Raw genomic sequence first — 20,743 nt, 5'->3', positions numbered from 1 at the left:
TGTTGATGAGGGCACAGGCTGACGGGCGTGTCAGCCATGTTGATGAGGGCACAGGCTGACGGGTGTGTGTCCGCCATGTTGATGAGGGAGCGGGGTGGCATCCATTTTGGTGAGGGAGTGAGAGCGGCGGTGTCTCGCTGGGAGCGTGGCCTGGCTTCGTGTTGTTTGAGAAAGCCGAGTGTTCGGTGGCCGTGTGTGGCGGGGTGAAGAAGCGGGCTAGTTCCCACAGAGACCAGCAGGGGGAGCGGTGGGCCGCCGGCTGAAGCTGGGGAACAGAGGGCGAGGAGGCGCCGCGGCCTAGTGGCTTCAGCCGCTCGCTGCTGCTGCCGCCGCCGCCGCCGAGAATCCGCGGGCTCGGGTCTGGTTCCGGAAGCGGCGCCGCTTTAACAATATGTTCAAGAGAATGGCGGAGTTCGGTCCTGACTCGGGAGGAAGGGTGAAGGTAAAAGCCTCTTTTAACTGGGTGGCAAGCAGCAAATAAACCCCCGCAAGCAGCAAACTTCACAATGTTTATCTACTTCCACAATATGTTAACAGTAACCAGAGAATTATTGTTAACAACTGAATGTGGCACAACTACAAACAGCCACAAAGTGACTCCTTTTGTTATAGTCGTCAGAGAGCGTTGTTGCACGTTTTCCTTTCGGGGTGACAGACTGTCAGATTAAATCAGGTCCATCCTTTGGGGGAAAACACACCGTTAGTCTGAATAAAACTAACCAGGGGTTTCAGAGGATCCTCGTGGTTATCAACTTTATCGTTGGATGCTGCCTGAACTGCTGTGCTCTTCCAGCACCACTAATCCAACTTTATCCTTTAGTCTAACGTGCAGGGCAGTGGGAGAAGAGGTGAGCGATAAGACGGACAAACGAGCTGGGAATTGTGGGGTTTTTTTGAAAAAATGATTCTCCAAAGGTTAGTGTGCAGACACAGCAAGTAATTAGAATACTATCACTTACTGCGAGGGGAATTTAATCCATAAGTAATGAGGTTATGCTTCAGTTATAGAGCACTGGTGAGATCATATCTGGAGCACTACAAGTGTACAGCACTGGTCTTTTTGAAAGGAAGAGTGTAAAGGTATTGGAAGCAGTTTGTGTGTGTGTACAAGGATAATACCTGGAATAGGTGAGCTGAGTTTGATGAACGGATGGGCAGGCAAAGCTTGTATCTGGTGTATAGAAGAGTAGGAAGCAAGTTTATTGAAACACAAGATCGTGAAGGTCTTGATAGTATAGATGTGGAGAAGATGCTCCTTCTTATGGGAGGACCTAGACCTAGGGGGTTACTGTTTGAATACAGAGTTGCCCACTTGCGATGGAAGAAAATATTTTATCACAAAGGATTGAGAATCTTTAGAGTTCACTTCAAAAACAGGCATGGAAGCAGAGCCCTTGAATATTTTCAAAGCAGAAGGAAATAGTTTCTTGATAAACATAGGGGATGAAAATTTTCTGGGGTTACTTGGAGTTTGGTGTAATCAGATCAGCTATGATCTTATTGAATGGCTTTTACAGTGCAGTGTAGCGTCATTACCTTTGATCCAGTAGGCCAGGGTTCAAGACCCACCTGTTCCAGAAGTGTGCAATAACATTTGAATACATTAATTAGAAAATGGCAGGGTAGAGCTGAAGAGACTAATCCTAATTATACATATGTGTGTGATAATTTAAATATTTATTATTTCATACTATCATACTGAAAAGGAAAATGTGTTCCATTTAAGAGTACAGGATGACACCCGTATCTGCAGAATCGTTTTCCGCAGTTATAGATACCCACAGATTACTGCACCAGAAGATATTATAAGGAACCAGGGACCAGCTGCCAGGAAGGTACACTTCTCATTGAAATGAATGGGTTCGCTCCATTCATTGTCAAATTTGGCCTCATTGGAACACGTGCAATGGAGACAGAGGAGCTGGGAAAATGGATTGGAGTCTTTACAAGAAGTAGAGTGTGAGGATGTACAGTCCGGGTAGCTATAGGAGTTGATTGGTTTATAGTGGATATTAGTGGCTAGTCTAAGCCCACTGTTTTGGGCTTCTGTGGTAGGGCCTGCAACATATCCCCCACGGGTATGAGGGGAACTACTGTACTTGTCATATCGTATCAGTGAATTAAGATCTATTGGAATTGATGCAAATTGGTCATAATTAAGCAATGCAATGTTAATCAACCACTGGACCAGAGGTCAGAGTTCAAGCTTCACCTGCTCCAGAGGTGTCATAGCCTGTCTGAGAAAGCTGATTCCAAGGATGTTTTTTTGTAAAAATGTTGGGCACCGTTTGCAATTGTCTGAAAATTTTGATGATTTAGATTGTGAAGAAACCAAACAGGTCAGGGAGATTTTAGATATTATGTAATGAGACACATTTGCCTTTTTGGTTGAATGGGGTGGTGGGGGTGGTGGGGGGTCACTCCATTTATTGCACATCCCTAATTTTTCCAGTCTTGAACCACTGCAATTCATGGAGGTGCTGTCAAAGGAGCTTTAGTGAATTACATGTTTGAGATTTTAGGTGGGTTGCTAATCTAGTAGACTTTTGTTCTGAATAATGTCAAGCTTTTTGCATTTTGTTGGAGCTGCACTCATCCAGTATTTTATCATGGAGTATTTTATCAACGTGGGAGTCAGAAGGTGAGTTAATTTCCACAGAATTTTCACCCTCTGAGCTGCTCATCTAGTGACAGCATTTGTATGCTGGTCCTAATAATTTTCTGGACCCGAGATTGTTGATATTGGAGAATTCAGTGAAAGTAATTGTAGAATCTCTACAGTCTGGAAAGAAGCCACTCGACCCATTGTGTTGCACCGACCTGATGAAGAGCATCTCACCCAGACCCAGACCCTCACCCTGTCTCTGTAACCTTTCAAGTACCATGGCTAATCCACTTCACCTGCACATTCCTGGGCACTATGGGCAATTTAAGGTGGCTAACATGCAAATCTTTGGACTGTAGGAGGAAACTGGGGCACCTGGTGGAAAACTTTGCAGACATGGGGAAAATGTGCAAACTCTGCACAGTCACCCAAGGCTCAAATTGTACCCAGGTCACAGTTGTTGAGAGGCAGCATTGCTAACTGCCGAGCCCCTATGCCAGCATACAAGAAGTGATAGTTATGTTCTCTCTGTCTTTGGAGATTGTCATTGCCTGGCACTAAAGTGGTAAATAACAGTTGTACCACCCATCAGCCAATGCCTGAGGTCTTGCTGTTTGCCAACATTCATCTGAGGTCCACCAAATTTGAACAAATCTGACTTTGTTAGAGTGAAGAATATTGAAATAGCTGCAGTTTTGGGGTTTAGTCTATTGTTCAATCTAAGTCCTGCTATAATGTCCTGCAGTTAAAACAATTAGCTCCAACAACAACCACCACCATCACCAGGCAATCTCATTGAAAATGATCCACTTATGGAAAAGTGGTCATTAGATGATTGAATTTCACATTGAGTTTGAGTGTGATGTACTGAAGTCTAAAACTAAAATGTTTAACTTCAAGCCATTTTGTAATCCTGAGGGATAAATTGGCTAAAGCAGCTTGGAAATGTGGGGTTCTTGTGGTGCAGTTGTAGTGCCCCTGCCTCTGGGCCAGGGCGTCCAAGTTCACATCCCACCTGCCACAGAACTGTGTTGTGATGTGTCTGATTTATTTTGATTTTTATAAGGGTGAGATGGGGATACTTTTTAATTTAAAATTGAGGTTTATAATGTTGTCAGGAAGAATAAACCTAGGATTGGGGGAGCTGTGGTACCAACAAAGGAGGATGATGAAAATAATAATAAAAAAAGGAAAAGAATGGTGAAAGTAATCCTGTGATTCCCCAGGTGGCCCACTCAGGAGAAATAATGGGGAAGAAGAAAATGGCATAGAGTATTGCAGAAGTTAATGGGGATGAAGACCAACAAATCACCCGGATTTGATGGTCTGCAGCATCCTGCAATTCTTCTAAAATAGATAGCTGCAAGAAATGGATAGGAACAAATTACTGCAGATGCTGGAATCTGTACTGAAAACAATAAATGCTGTAGATCGCAGTGGGTGAGGCAACATCCATGGAGAGAGAGAGAGAGAGCAAGCTAACCTTTTGAGTCTAGATGACTCTTCAGAGCTGACATGAATTGAAGAGGAGGCAACAGTTATGCTATAGTTTGGGGGAGTGGAGTGGAGTGGAGTGTAGAGTGCTGGGAGAGAAAGGATGTTGATAGTTCACAATTAAGTGAGAATGGCAAAATAATGGTGTCCCTTCAGTCTTGTGTATTGTATTTATTGTGGTCTGTCTACACCGGAGAAATCAAATCCAGACTGGGTGAATGCTTTGCAGAACACCTCCGATCTGTGCACAAGCAGGACCCTACCCTTCCCATAGCCAGTCATTTTAACACAGCATCTTGCTCGCATGCCCACTTGTCTGTCCTTGGCATGCTGCAGTGTTCCAATGAATCACAACACAAACTGGAGGAACAGCATCTAATCTTCAGACTAGACATTTTACAACCTTTTGAAATTTAATATTAAGTTGTGGATACCAATAAAGGAGGATGATGAAAATCATAAAAGGAGAGTTGAATCTTCATTGTGAACAAACTCCCATTCTTTCCCTTTTAGCTTTACTTGTTAAATTCTCTGTCACCATGTCTTCTCTCCCCTCCCTCCACCCCAGTGGGACTGTCTGTTCTTTGAGATCTCGCAGTTAGAAACATCATTGTTCTGCTATTCTTACATTCTGATCACTTCATCTGAACCATCAATATCCTTTCTACCCCCGCACTCCAAACACCCCTAACTATTGCATAAATGCTGCGCCCTCCACACTTCACCCCAGCTCTGATGAAGAAGGAGATAAGGTTAGTAAGTTTGCAGATGACACCAAAATTGGAGGTGTAGTGGATAGACAATACGGTTAGCCCAGAGTACAACAGGGCCTTGATCAGATGAACCCATGGGCCAAGCACTGGCAGGTAGCGTTTAATTTAGATCAATGTGAGGTGCTGTATTTTGAAAAGGGAAATCAGGGCAGGACTAATGGTAAAGTCCTGGGGAATGTTGTTGAACAAAGAGACCTCGGAGTGTAGGTTCATAGTTCCTTGAAAGTGGAATCCCAGGTAGATAGGATAGTAAAGAAGGCATTTGGTATGCTTGTCTTTATTTGTCACTTTATTTAAGTATTGGAGTTGGAAGTCATATTGCAGTTGTACAGGACAATGGTTAAGCCATGTTTGGAATACTGCATGCATTTCTAGTTTCCCTGCTATTGGAAGGATCTTATGAAATTTGAAAGGGTTCAGGAAAGATTTCCAAGGATATTGCCAGGATTGGAGGGCTTGAGTTAAAGGGGGAGGCTGAGTTGGCTGGGGCTACTTTCCATTGAGGTTCAGGAACTAAGGGATGACCTTGAGAGGTTTATAAAATTATGAGAGGCACGGATGGAGTGAATAGCCAAGATCTTTTCCCCTGGAGTGGGGGAATCCAAAACTAGAGGGCACAGGTTTAAGTTGAGAGGAGCAATGTTTAAAAGGGACCGAAGGGGCAACTTTTTTACGCAGAGCATTGAGCATGTATGGAATGGGCTGCTAGAGGCAGTGGTGGAAGCTGCAAAAGTTACAACATGCAAAAGGTGTCTGGACGGGTTTATGAATAGAAGGGGTTTAAGAGATATGAGCAGTGCTGGAAAATGGAACTAGATTAATTTAGGATACCTGCTCGGCATGGGTGAGTTAGACCAGAGGGTCTGTTTCCATGCTGTATGGCTCTATGACTCTGTGACTCTCAGAGTCATCTAGCCTTGAAACATTAGTTTGCTGTCTGTCTCCTTGAATGCTGCCTGATCTGCTGTGATGTCCAGCATTTGTTGTTTTTAGAGATGTGAGGTATAGTACATAGCTGTGATCTTCAAATATTTCTTACCTTCCATGGAACTATCCCAATGGATTTGAAGATAGCAAATGTGGCACTATTCTATAATACAGAGAGAAAATGGACCAGTTTGCCTGATTTGTGTTATCAGGAAATGCTGAAATATATTCTTGAAAAAGTGATAACACAGCACTTATACCATTGCGTTCAGGTCTTGCTGGTTGTGTGTGTGTTTAGATGGGGTTTGGGTTTTTTTTGTTACAAGTAGTGATTTTGGTAAACAGTGAACATTATAGTCTGAGCTGACAACTGTTTACAAGTCAGTTTTCTAGCATTGTTTTATTTCCTGTTGTGGTCTGTCTACGAACCATTTAGCAGACCTTGTTAATATATACTCATCTATGCTTAGACATTTTGCAGTTTTAGAAATGGGAGGTCATACTTGATTACTGGTCTGCTTTACAGACCATATTGCATGCCTTTCTAAAATCCAGGTAGATAAAACAGAGATGACTTGGGATAAATTTATTAGATACACAACCCAGGGAAGTTAATGATGAAATGTTGACAGAGTTGAAATTTCTGACATATGGAGAGACAAACGAGGGCCATTCTTGTTGAGAAAAAAATTCATTCCAATGGAAGCATTTTATGTGTGTTATCCAGGTTTTCAAAACCAACAAGAAATTTTAATCAGTTTTAGCTGCTTAAGTGGACAAGGCTTTTAAAGTTCATAAGGGAAAAGTAGGTGAATTAGCTTCTATGTTGGAGAGACAATTCTAGAGAATCCTGTGGTGAATGTATCAAATGTTGCTGAAAGGATAGGTTTGCTAGTTCATCGGTTAACTAAGAAATCAAAGAGTTAAATGGGGGTATTTCACTTGCTGGGAAGTTTTCCTTTGGCTGTTCATATTAAGATCTTTCCAAATTGTTCCATAAACAGCTTTCCTCCTTTTGTGTAATAATCTTGTGTTCTTTTGTTAAAAGAATGTTTGGAGCTTCTCATCAGTATATTCACTGACTGACCATCATGGTAACCAAACTGAAAAATATAAACTTCTGATCCATCAAGCTAGGTCTCAGTCTGAGATCTAACTTAGAGTCATAGAGATGTACAGCATGGAAACAGACCCTTCGGTCCAATCCGTCCATGCCGACCAGATATCCCAACCCAAGCTAGTCCCACTTGCCAGCACCCAGCCCATATCCCTCCAAACCCTTCCTATTCATATACCCATCCAAATGCCTCTTAAATGTTGCAATTGTATCAGCCTCCACCACTTCCTCTGGCAGCTCATTCCATAGACGTACAACCCTCTGTGTGAAAAAGTTGCCCCTTAGGTCTCTTTTATATCTTTCCCATCTCACCCTAAACCTATGCCCTCTAGTTCTGGACTCCCCGACCCCAGGGAAAAGATTTTGTCTATTTATCCTCTCCATGCCCCTCATAATTTTGTAAACCTCAAAAGGTCACCCCTCAGCCTCCGCCGCTCCAGGGAAAACAGCCCCAGCCTGTTTGGCCTCTCCCTGTAGCTCAGATCCTCCAACCTTGGCAACATCCTTGTAAATCTTTTCTGAACCCTTTCAAGTTTCACAACATCTTTCCAATAGGAAGGAGACCAGAATTGCACGCAATATTCCAACAGTGGCTTAACCAATGTCCTGTACAGCCGCAACATGACCTCCCAACTCCTGTACTCAATACTCTGACCAATAAAGGAAAGCCTACCAAACGCCACCGTCACTATCCTATTTACCTGCAACTCCACTTTCAAGGAGCTATGAACCTGCACTCCAAGGTCTGTTTGTTCAGCAACACTCCCTAGGACCTTACCATTAGTCCTGCTAAGATTTGCTTTCCCAAAATGCAGCACCTTGCATTCTCCAGTACTATCATTGGGTGACATCATTACTAGATCGTAACTTCTAGTGATTTACGTAAGAACATTCTAAAATAGAAATTGGAATAGGCCATTTATCCATTTGAGCCTAAGCCAAGCCATTCAACAAAATCATGGTTGATAAGCTACCTCAATTCCACCCTCCTGCACATATTCTCAATTTTCTTTGCTACCAAAAATCTGTCCACATATCTGATTGATAGGGCAGTATTTAATTCTTCAAATTCAAGTGTGTGTGAATTGTTGAAGCTTTGCTTCTATTGTTTTCCACCATTTGATTTTGATCACTCCCTGCTGGACCTTTAGCATGCTTACCAATGGAGGACTTTAGTTTCTGTGTGCCAGAAGGCCTGGGTTCAAGTCCCATCTGCTCCAGACGTGTGTAATAATATCTCCAAACAACTTGATTCAAAAATATTACTTATTAATTCCGAAGAGGAAAGACTGCTTTAGTGACTGAGGGGTAACTACTGTTAATTTGTTCCTTTTGCTTTGCTCTTTGGAATTTGGTATGGAAATATATTGTTTCTGGTTCTAGCTTCTTTTTGTAACTCATTTTTAAAAGCTGACCATTCTTTAACATTCGGGAAACATCAAGGAACTAAGATGTATTTTCTTGATGTTCTCCTATACAGGGTGTCACGATAGTTAAACCAATAGTCTTTGGAAATGTTGCTCGTTATTTTGGAAAGAAACGAGAGGAAGATGGACACACTCATCAGTGGACCGTATATGTAAAACCTTACAGGAACGAAGTGAGTTCTGCTATTTAGTCCTTGGTATGTACTTACAAATACGATAACTGAGTATTGAACACGTTATAAATCAATGTAAAGCTAATTTATAAATGATCTTTTTTAGATTGTTGGGAGGACATACATAGAATATATCATTACTTGTAGACACTCTAATATTAATAAGTAAGTTCTTTTTTAACTTTTTGATTTAACATTGGTTTTGTACTACTTTATATTTGAATAAAGTCTGGCATAACCCTCACCTGGAAAATGAAAAAAATGAATGCTATTTTCTTGAATATCAAAGTGTAAACTTTGATCAGCATCCTTGGACTTTAAAGTCCATCCTTGCACTCTGCATGTTCCTTTGTGACTATTGAAGTATCAGGTGGGTTCACTTCATCTTCATTTCATTAGGGATGAGCAATTAAGTTACTTATGTACACATCAAATAGTATATTTTAGTTCATACTCAATTTCTACTGCCACAACAAAATAACAGCATGAAAAGCTTCTGAGCATCAGTAAGTGACTACATTGTCAAAAATGGGTGTCTTAGTTTAAGAAAAGTGATCAGGACTGGGATTGTCCAAGCTCTCATTAATTAAGACTGTAAGTCGTTAAATTATATGATCAACAAAGTTATTGGTTTGATGCCTAGTACTGTAAAGGTGTTAAGCTTTAGTTGGTGGTAGCATTCTCAAAGCTGAGTAGTAAGGTTTTGGGTTTGAGCCCCACTCTATAATCAAGTGTCTGTAAGTGTCCATCTCCATGCTACATTAATATTTTTCTTGTAAACAGTGAGACCAGCATGAACGTGACTAAACATCTATTATTGTTACAGGACATGTCTGCATATGTAAAGAAAATTCAGTTCAAGCTGCATGAAAGCTATGGAAACCCACTAAGAGGCAAGTTTTTATTTTAAAATACCTTTTGGCAAATTATATTTCAGTAAGTTCTTTAAAAAATATTGTAAAAACAAAAACAAATTGCTGTAAATATACAGATTTGTGAATAGACAGGGTACATATCGATTGTAAATTCTCTGCCAGAATTGCACATTGGAAGATAATTGGGCAACTCTGCAGTTATGTGTGCAACTGTTGTGCAATTAGCAGAAATTATCAGGATCTACCATGAACACAAACGGAGGAAAAAAAGCACACAATGTCCATTGCTAACCCTGATCATGCATATATGATGCCAATCCAGTGGTTTAAAAAGGTATTATTAAAGCAAAAGTTTCAGATAAAGCATTCAATAAAGTCAAAGGGATCCTGTATTAAGTTTCAGTTAATGCTCCTACATACTTTCTAATAACAATCTGTTAAAAAAAGCAAATTTGATATACAGCAACACTTGGCTGTCTTATGAAGATGAATAATTTCCTTCTTGGAAATTCTTGGCCTCTGCCTTATGATTTGAATGTGACAGGGTCGGATTGGTGGTTCGAATACTAGGCTAACTCCCAGGGGTCATGACTGCTGATTGCACCATGGATCGGAAATTATATTCAGCAAATCCGATCGTTTGTCAGCCAGCACGAGGTACAGGAATGATAAATATTCAACTTGTTCATCAAAGCCCTTCAAGGAACAAAGAATAGTACAGCACAAGAACCAGTCCTTCAAACCCACCAAACCTGCACCAACGCGTGATGCCTTTCTAAACTAAAAACCCCTGACCTCCACACAGTCCATATCCCTCTCTTTCCTGCCTATTCATGTAACTGTCAAGATGCCTGTTAACTGTTGTTATAGTATCTGCTTCTACCACATCCTCTGACAGTGCATTCTGAGCACTTAGCACCCATTTTGTAAAAATCTTGTGTTTCACAAGTCTTTTAAACTTACTCCCCCACTTACTTTAAACTTATGTCCCCTAGTACTTGACTTTTCTACTTAGGGGAAAAGGACCCTGACTATCTATTCTATCTATGCCTCTCATAATTTTATAAACTGTGTCAAGTCCTCCCTTAGCCTCCTGTGTTCAAGTGAAAACAAATCAACCTTGTCCAATCTCTTCTTATGACTAATACCCTCCAAACCAGGTGATATCATGGTAAACCATTCTTGTACCCTTTCCAAAACCATCTCATCCTTCTGAAGGTGTGGTGGTCAGAATTGTATACAATATTCCAAATGTAGCCTAACTGACTAAAGTTCTGTACAGCTGCATTATGACTTGTCAGTTTTTACGCTCTATGCCCAGACTGATGAAGGCAAGCATGCCATATGCTCTCTTGACCACCTTATCCACTTGTGTTGTCACTTTCACAGAATTGTGGATCTGCACATTGTTAGGTTCTTTCACACATGATGCAAGTGCAACACACCAACTTCTGTGAACAATCAAAATTTTATTAAGCACAAACTTTCTGGAGGAACTTTAACACACACCTCTCAGGGCTTGTGGAGTCGTGTCAAAGCTCTCCCCGAACAAACAAGACAGTCCCTCCTTTATATCGAATCTTTACATCATAGTTAGTAATACCCACAAGCTAACACTGAGCCACTCCCTCACAGTCACATGCCACTAAGACACAATGCAGTGACGCTTCCCTTCCAGAAACACTGTAATGCAAATCATCCCTTCAAGGCCAGATCTGGTGTGAATTGTATTTTTTTACCTACAGGGAGTTAAAATTCCAAAATATAATGTTCTTATTGATTTCTGAATAGGGAATGAAAATGTAAATAGTAGGAGATGACAATGTAAATGGCTTTTGAATAACTAGGGAATGGCTTTGAATGCCAAGAGATAGAAACATCCTTACAACCTAACCGCAAGTCAGAGGCATCCCACCCTAGCCTCGGGACATCAAATTTCTTGCAGGTCAGCAGAGCAAGTTAATATCACACTCTTTAATATCACACACATCCAGATCCCTCTGTTTAAAGGATCGGGTCAACATGTGACTTCAGTCCCTCACAATGAGACTGATTTTCTTTGTAGCCTCAAGCAACTAGAAATGAACTTTAAATATTGCCATGTCCGTATCATCTGTGTGTCCGGAATAAGTGTTTTTGTAACTGACAAAATTTCAATGGAATTGTAGAAAGAAAAAGATTTTCTTCCATCTTTATTATTTTACTCTGTGTTGAATGTTTCAATCCAACTGATTTCTGAAAAACTGTGTTAATAGTTTGATTTACCTTTCTCTATCCTCTCTCCAGTTGTTACCAAGCCACCATATGAAATCACAGAAACTGGATGGGGTGAATTTGAAATTATCATAAAAATTTTCTTTATTGATCCAAATGAAAGGCCGGTAAGAAACGAGCAAATGTCTAATTTCAAATTTAGGAAGGAACATCTTAGTCATTTGGTAGTGTACTTGAGTATTGCTGGTTAAAAGACCCTTTGGCTGAGACTTTTTACCTTGTACTTAGCAGGACAATTTGCAAGAATATTTTCAAAGGAAAAAAATAATATTTATTGTCCATGAGAGAAGAGTGCTGCTTGATTGACAAGTGGATTCTGATTGGTAGAGGCAATGCCATGGAGGTTATACCAGTTAGTACTGTTTGAAAATTAACTGTCAAACTTTGCTTAAATCTTAAACCAGTAGCTTGGCTCTGAGTGGTCAGGGCATTGCCCTAAGGTATGGTCGTCACCTGTTTTGTTGAGTTAAAACAAATGATGTGCATGCACGTGTTATTTCTGTCTACAAAGAACAAGGCCCTGCCTCCTCCTGTGTCTAGCTTGCAGTACATGCGAGTGTAAGACTGTTGAGCCCACTGATAATTTTAACTTGGTTTTCAGTGTAATTTTTCACATTCTGTAAGTTTGATTGTTCTGTATAATCATAATTCTTATTGCAAACAATTTACTATGATTCTTTCTGTTAAATAGGTGACCCTTTATCACTTGCTGAAGCTGTTTCAGTCTGATAGCAATGTAATGTTGGGCAAAAAGACAGTCGTCTCTGAATTTTATGATGAAATGGTAAGTACAAAAAGAAACTCTGGCAGGTTTCTGAATGTAAGGTTTCTTTACTAAATACAACTCATTTAATCTGAAGGAATATGCCACAGTTTTATGATGGTGAGTGTTCTCTGTAAGTATTGCACATTCTTTACATTCCATAACCTACCTACCTTCAGAGTACAAACATTGAATGACTATGAGAGCTCCAGTTTGAAAATCCTACAAAACATTGCAGAAAATAAAAGCTCACAATGTTGGGGGTGACACACTGGCTGGTTTACATGAAGCAGGGAGTAGAATCTATGCGTCTTTTTCAGGCTAGCAGGATGTTGAGTGGTGTGCCACAGGGGTTGGTCAATTCTTTACAATTTATCTAAATGATTTGGATGAAAGGACCAAAGATATAGTAGCTAAATTTGCTAAAAAGAACATAAGAACTAGGAGCAGGAGTAGGCAATTCAACTCTTCGAGCCTGCTGTGCCGTTTGATATGATCATGGTTATTCTCAGTTTGGCCTCAGTTCCACTTTCCTGTTTGCTCTCTATAATCCTTAACCCGTTACTAACTAAAAATCTGTTTATCTCCTCAAATTTGCTTTTAGGTCCTCAGCATCCATTGTACTCTGCGGTAGTGAACTTCAGATTCATGACCTTTTGAGAGAAATAATTTTCTCCTCGTCACCTTCTACTCCTATGACCTCTTATTCTAGATTGCCCTATATGAAGAACATCTTATCCACATCTACTTTGTCAGTCCCCATTAGCATCTTTATGTATGTCAGTTAAACCGCCTTCATTCTTTGAAACTCCAGTGAATAAAGGACTAAGCTGCTCAATCTCTCTTCATATGACAAACCCCTTATCTCTAGATTCCAATCTCGTGAATTTTGTTTGAATTGCCTCCAATGTAATTACCTCCCTCACAAGTAAGGGGACCAAAATCCGGTGTAATTGCTGCAACAATAGGTAGGAAAGAGAACATAAAGAGCCTACAGAGGGATATAGATAGATTAAGTGTGTGGGCAAAGATATGTAATAAATGGACTACAATGTGGGAAATTGTACATTTTGGCATAAAGGATAAAAAAGAAGCATATTATCTAAATGGTGAGCAGTTGCAGAGCTCTGAGATACAAAGAGATTTGGGTGTCCTTGTGCATCAATTGCAAAAGGTTGATTTGTACAGCAAGTAATCAGGAAAGCTAATAGAAGATTATGTTTTATTACCAGGGGAACTGATTGCAAGAGTAGGGAGATTATGCCTCAGTGATACAGGTGTTAGTGAGACTGCATCTGGAGTAAGGCAGGCAGCACCAGTCACTGTAGTTACTGAAGGATGCTAATGCATTAGAAAGAAGGTTCACCAGATTCATACCTGGAAAGGGTGGATTGCCTTATGAGCAAAATCTAGACAGGCCAGGCATGTATCCTCTGGATTTTGAAGAGTCAGGTGATTTATATACCAAGTATAAGATCCTGAGGGGACTTGACCAGTTGGATATGGAAAGGATGTTTCTTCTTGAAAGAACCTAGATCTAAGGTTCATGGTTAAAAAATAGGATGTTGCCTGTTTAAGACCGAGATGAAGAATACTTTTTCTCAAAGGGTCAAGAGTCTTTGGAATTCCCTTCCTCAAAAGGCAGTGGACACAAATCTTTACATATTTTTATGGCAGAGACAGATACATTTTTTATTCCCAAGGGAATGAAAGATTTGTCAGGGGTATGCAGGAATGTAGAATTGAGGTTAAGATCAGTTTTATCATTTTGCTCTGTATGTTGAATGTTTCAATCCAGTAGATTTCAGGCTTGGGCTGAGTGACCTTATACATTCTTCCAAAATAATGTAACTCAGAAGAACAGAACAGAATCTTTTGCACAATAAATCTTTTTAGGTGACCACAAAGATAAATAAATGTGGACACTTTTTAAACATGCAGAGACAGCTAAATAACCTGATTTGCTGTTTGCCTATTTTTGGATCTAGATTTTCCAAGATCCTACTGCAATGATGCAACAGCTGTTGACAACATCTCGACAATTGACACTTGGAGCCTACAAACATGAAACGGAGTGTAAGATCTTATTGATATATCTTTATAGTTAAGTCACATGGAAAGTGCATTTATGTCATTCTAAAAAGTGATTATGATCATTTGTTTCCTTGAGTAATAATTGACAGTAAAAGAAAAAGGATTCATATAGTGCCTTTCAAAACTTCTGTATATACTGAAGTGCTTCATGAAGTTTTTTTCAAGATGCTACTTGTGTAATGTACTTCCTGAATGTCACATGTTAAAAGATGTTTGTAGATAGAACTGTCTGTATCAAATGGTTGGAAGTGATTGGCATTGTGCCGTAATTGTATTTTGGATATACACTATCAAACTATTGCAAATGAGGAAAACAAATAATGCAAACAGTTTAATAGAAAGACTTGGACGTATTATGGCCAGCAATGCAGGAGCACTGATAGCATGGATGTGGGTTTGCTTGCAGAGCTGGAAGGTTCATTTTCAGATGTTTTGTCACCATACTAGGACACATCATCAGTGAGCCTCCGGATGAAATGCTGGTGGCATGGCCTGCTTTCTATTTATATGTTTAGGTTTCCTTGCGTTGGTGATGTCATTTCCTGTGGTGACATCATTTTCTGATATTTTTCTCAGGGGTGGTAAATGGGATCCAAGTCAATGTGTTTGTTGGTAGAGTTCGGTTGGAATGCCATGCTTTTAGGAAACTAGCCACCAGGATACATGAACATCAACTAGCCACAAAAAGACATGACCCACTCTCACTAGTATCCTTACATACAGATGAGGAAGGAGACCACTTCGACTGGGACAACACATCCATCCCAGGTCAAGCCAAACAGAGACACGCACGAGAATTCCTAGAAGCATGGCATTCCAACTCGGACTCTATCAACAAACGCATTGACCTGGATCCCATTTACCACCACCCCTGAGAAAAAGAACAGGAAATGACATCACCACAGATAATGACATCACTAACCCAAGGAAACCTAAACACACAAATAGAAAGTGGGCCATGCCACCACCGCTTGTTCCGGAAGCATACTGATAATACCTAGTATGGTGATGAAACGTCTGAAAACCAACTTTCCAGTTCAGCAAGCAAATCTACATCCAGAACCTCAGCCTGAGCTACAAAACTTCTCAAAACTTGCTAACTGATCGCATAAATCAGCATCAAAAGTAATCAGATTTATCAGATCTCCTTCCAGATTATAAACATATTATATGGGCTGATACTTCAATACAGTGCCGCTAGCACTAAGCTTTCAGAGGTACCAGTTTGTAGATGAGACATTGGATTGAAACCCTGACTGTTCAGGTGGATGTAAAAGTTCCTGATCCATTAATTGAAAGAGAGCTGCAAGTCTTCTAGGTATGTTGACCAATGTTTAATTCAAATTGCATGGAGAGATTTGCAGCACAGAAGGATGCCACTTGATTCAGTCCCAGCCATTAATGATCATTTCCAGCCGCCTTCCACTTTTCAGCTTTTGGTTTGTAATGGCAACTAACTGATTAACTAGTCGTTTTAACACAATTGCTCTTTTTCATTGGACCTTGCTGCTTAAAAATGTTGTTATTGTTCCCTATATAATCATGTCTTCTTCAAAAGTAACTTATTTCACAATAAGAGAAGCACTTTGTAATGTGCTGGGAATGTGAAAGATATTCATCTTTGTCAGATGCAAATCCTGCAGAAGTAATGGTTCACAACAAGTAGTGGCCATTTGCCAATCACCCACTAATTTAGCCCTTTAAATGTGAATTTAGACAAGTTAACTGTGTAAGTGGTGCCTTGGCCAAGGTCAACTCTATACTCAACTGAAATCCACACAAGGGAATAGGAGTCAGCAGTGGAGACCCTGCAGACTATTCTGCTCCCCAACTCTGGAATTGAGACACGTACACATCTCCTACTTCCAAATGCACATGAGATTTAATCTAGGGCTATGAATATAGGAATTACTCCATTACACCTCATGTGGTAGATTTATTAATTACAACTAGGAATGCATTCGCGGTAATTGACATTGATTATATTGTAGTTATTGTTATAGTTGCATAGAGTACATTTTCTTCTCCTTTTTTTCCTTCCTGTCCCTCTTTAAGTAAGTTATGTTTATTTTCAATGCTCCCCACCATAATGATAGGATATGACATGATTGAGATGTTCATTTTATTCATCTAGCTGGAAGGAGCACCTTCTTGCTGGTTCAGCTAAAGAGTACAGCTGTGTCTTAATATTGCTGCAAAAAGAAGTTAAATTTGAGAATCATTAAAAGGTGGTGTATGCATCAGTATGTTTTTGTAAATTCTAATAATCATCTGTTTTCAGCTATTCAGTTCTGGATTATATTTTAAAACCTCTCCTTAGGTAAATGAAATCCAACTCCAAAAATCATTTCCAATGTGTAATTCATGCAAAAGTTCAATGCTATTGATAAAGGATCTTCACAATATAAATGCAGCCAGGCAGTTTTGTGACTGTCAGCAGTTCTATACAAAAATGAAATGTGGAAAGTAATCTAAATTTGATAGTAAAATTTACTATAAACATATATTCTGTAAATCTGTTTGTTTTCTAGTTGCAGAGCTTGAGGTGAAAACCAGGGAAAAGCTGGAAGCTGCGAAGAAGAAGACCAGCTTTGAAATTGCAGAGTTTAAAGAAAGATTGAAAGCAAGTCGGGAAGCCATCAACTATTTAAAGAGTGAAATCAAAAAGATAGAAGATGATGATCAGGGAAAGGAAACTTAACTATCCACTAAGTTAATTGGAAATCTTCTGAGAAAAGCTTGAAACATTTGCTGACAGCAGTTTTGCTCTGTATAAAACAAAAGCTTGATGACTGGAAGTCACGTCATTCAATCGGTTTGTTTTAATTTGAACTGAGCTTGCTTACATCTAAGTTGAGAGTCCCATCTTGAACAGGCTTACTAGTGTTCCAAACTCTGTTGTCCAACAGTGAAGTGAAGGGAATGGATGTGGCTGTTTTTTATATGAACTTTCTGTGTAAGCATATTTATGCTTTATACTTCAGGTGTTTAATTTTTAAAGCACATGTCTAAATAAATGGCTTTTTTTCTTTAATCCTGCAGTGCTGTAAGAATCAATTAACATGGTATCAGGAAAGAATTGAAGCTTAATTATGCTTTATAACACTTTTAAACCTAATATTTTTATGAGCTGTGTAGTTTTACGAGTAAGATATTACAAAACTATACAACAGTTCTGCTTTATTTTGAGTTGGTTGGAAACCTTTTGCTAGGTTCTTTCAGTAATTAATGCTCACATTGTGTTTCTTCACAAATAAGGTTTTAAAAGGAAAATCTCCACCACCCCAACTGTATAACACATTACCAAGGATTGTGCCCAGACCTTCAAGTAAGAGTGCTTAACAAGCAGTTGTTGAATATTAATTTGATTATTTAAGGAAATTTTAATTCTATTTTGAATCACGTGATGCTGCTGACTGTCACGCAAGTGCCAGTTTGGTGTCTGAGAGAAAATTAATTTTGTTGCTCTGGATTCAGCTTGCTGCAGATAAGTGGACCAAAGTAGGGATAGCTTACAATATATCAGAATCCGATCAAAACATGAAAAGAAGTGTTTGGCTGCAGGGTCGTACAAGATGATCTAGCACGAGCAAGTCACATTTAGATGGTGATATGTTTAAAAGATTGATATAGAGCTGAAATAATTAGCTAATCCTGCACTTATAAATCATTTGTGTGAGCTCACTTAGAATGCTGCACGTTAAAAAGGATACTGCATGTGCAGGAAGGGTGCAGTGGAAAAATGTGACCAGAGAATGGGAAGTTATGAATAATAATTATGTTAATTAGCCTTTCTCACCCTGGAAAAAAAAATGGTTGAGCTGTTATATGATTGCTGACCTTTTAGGATTCTGAAGAAAATCAATAATGTTGTTCATGAGAAATTATTTCCCTTTGTCCAGAACAGCTAAAGCAGAGAACATGGCTTACGTTTGAATGGGGTGAATTAAAAATTAATGTCAAGTAAGTACTGTGGAGAAGAGTACTTCAGGAGGTGTATTTGAATGATGTAAAGATCTGAAAGGCAGTATGAAAGATTTAGGGCAGGACATGGGACATAATGTTGGGAGTGTAACAAGTTTGAGGAATGGGTACCATTTGGATCAGTAGTGCCCAAAGCTTCCCAACTCTTGGTTTATCCCTGTGTCATGAACAGGCTTGCATTACACTGATTGACAGCAATGATTATTCAATAAACTTGATTAACATATTATGCAACTAAAAGCAGAATGGATGGTGAATTAGATTGACCACGATTCTGTTTTTGTCCATAAATTCCTGAGATTACCAGAGCCTTTCCTTGGAATTGCTGGTTTTCAAGCCAAACCCCTCTAGAAAATAAGAACAGATTAATATACATTGTTTCCAAATGCTAGCAGTGATAGCTTGATTTATGGATCTCCTGTGCACATTGCGGTTTAGGGCCAGGGAATTACATTAAACCAAGCTGATGCATTCCCATTTTCTGTTTTGAAACAAACTAAATAACCAAACTGCAGTCGTACTTCTCATGAAAGCTATTCTTTTCAATGTATATTGCTATTCATAAACATGGACCTTAAACTCATAAGATCTAATGTTAAAATATTCCCTTTTCTTCCTATCCAAACATTTTAATTTGGTTATGGGATGCGGGCATCATTAGATCGCTATTATTCATTCCTATGCAACAAAGTGCCTTACGAGACCAGTTCACAGAGATATTAAGGGGCAAACACACTGCTGTGGGATTGAAGGAGCAGACGTACTAGCGCTTGAGGGTGGGTAGAAAATTCAAATAGGCTTTTATGACTGTCTGGCAATTTCATGGTTACTGATGCTAACTTTTGTATCTCTAGACTTATTTCCGCTCCTTAGTGGCTATAAAAGATTTTATTTGATACCTTTCATGACCTCAGGACATTCTGAAAGCAATTCATAGCCAATGAAGTACTTTTGAAATGTAGTTGCTGTATATTGTGTGACAAACCCAACAACCAATTTGTATTCAGAGATCCCTGACAAACAGCAGCTATCTGATTATTATCAAATAATCTCTTTCCACTGCTGTTGATTGCATTTTGGCCAATTTAAAAAAAAATCAGCAAAGGATAACTCAGAGAAATAGGGTGGTGGATCTCTTTCCATCTGTATTTAAAATCATCAGATTAATATCTCAGCCACAGTGCCTCTCTGCTGCCCTTGCTGTGGCAGCCCGAAATATTGTGCCTAATCCTGGAGACAAACTTCAGTCCACACTTGATTCAACAACAATTGTGCGACCAACTCAGTTACAGTTGTTGCACAAAATACGAAGGCATGGGATTGAGGTTGATTTAGCGGTTTGGATCAGAAATTGGCTAGCTGAAAGAAGGGCTTATGCCCGAAACGTCGATTCTCCTGCTCCTTTGATGCTGCCTGACCTGCTGTGCTTTTCCAGCAACACATTTTTCACCACTTTCTCCTAGCTGAAAGAAGACAGGGTGGTGGTTGATGGGAAATATTCATCTTGGAATTCAGTTCCTAGTGGGGTACTGCAAGGATCTGGAGAATCGACGTTTCGGGCATGAGCCCTTCTTCAGGCTTCCTGAAGAAGGGCTCATGCCCGAAACGTCGATTTTCCTGTTCCTTGGATGCTGCCTGACCTGCGCTTTTCCAGCAACACATTTTCAGCTCTGATCTCCAGCATCTGCAGTCCTCACTTTCTCCTACTGCAAGGATCTGTTTTGCGTCCACTGTTATTTATCATTTTTATAAATTACCTGGATGAGGGCATAGAAGGGTGGGTTAGTAAATTTGTGGTTGACACTAAGGTTAGTAGAGTTGTGGATAGTGACGACCGATGTAGGTTACCGAGAGACATCAATAAGCTGCAGAGCTGGGCTGCGAGGTGGCAAAATTGAGTTTAATGTGGAAAAGTGAGAGGTGATTCACTTTGGAAGGAGTAACAGGAATGCAGAGTACTGGGCTAATAGTAAGATTCTTGTTAGTGTAGATGAGCAGAGATCTTGGTGTCCAAGTACGTAGATTCTTGAAAGTTGCCACCCAGGTTGGTAGGGTTGTTAAGAAGACATACGGTGTGTTAGCTTTTATTGGTAGAGGGATTGAGTTTCAGAACCAGGAGATCATGCTTCAGCTATACAAAACTCTGGAGTGGCCATATTTGGAGTATTGCATACAGTTCTGGTCACTGCATTATAGGAAGGATGTGGAAGCTTTGGAAAGGATTCAGAGGAGATTTA

The 20,743-nt window shown here is 39.8% G+C and overlaps 1 protein-coding gene across 1 annotated transcript; it reads left to right on the top strand.

Annotated features, from left to right (window-relative positions):
- Window positions 1-102: 102 nt before the first annotated feature.
- On the top strand, window positions 103-17,556 carry yeats4 (YEATS domain containing 4). Its single transcript, XM_072551710.1, has 7 exons — window positions 103-442; window positions 8,397-8,516; window positions 9,343-9,409; window positions 11,678-11,772; window positions 12,357-12,449; window positions 14,417-14,504; window positions 17,054-17,556. The coding sequence occupies exons 1-7, from the start codon at window positions 392-394 to the stop codon at window positions 17,221-17,223; spliced, it is 684 nt and encodes a 227-aa protein (XP_072407811.1). The 5' UTR covers window positions 103-391; the 3' UTR covers window positions 17,224-17,556.
- Window positions 17,557-20,743: the final 3,187 nt, after the last annotated feature.

The sequence above is a fragment of the Chiloscyllium punctatum genome, chromosome 32 (assembly GCF_047496795.1).
Source record: "Chiloscyllium punctatum isolate Juve2018m chromosome 32, sChiPun1.3, whole genome shotgun sequence".
Taxonomy (NCBI): Eukaryota; Metazoa; Chordata; class Chondrichthyes; order Orectolobiformes; family Hemiscylliidae; genus Chiloscyllium; species Chiloscyllium punctatum.
This window is presented reverse-complemented; position numbering and strand designations above follow the sequence as displayed.

What these genes read in the sequence shown, in the direction of transcription:
- yeats4 (XM_072551710.1), top strand. Translation starts at nt 392, where the DNA reads ATGTTCAAGAGAATGGCGGAGTTCGGTCCTGACTCGGGAGGAAGGGTG. An exon ending in ACTCGGGAGGAAGGGTGAAG is followed by an intron (nt 443 to 8,396) that starts GTAAAAGCCTCT and finishes TCTCCTATACAG; the next exon opens with GGTGTCACGATAGTTAAACC. An exon ending in CTGAATTTTATGATGAAATG is followed by an intron (nt 12,450 to 14,416) that starts GTAAGTACAAAA and finishes TTTTGGATCTAG; the next exon opens with ATTTTCCAAGATCCTACTGC.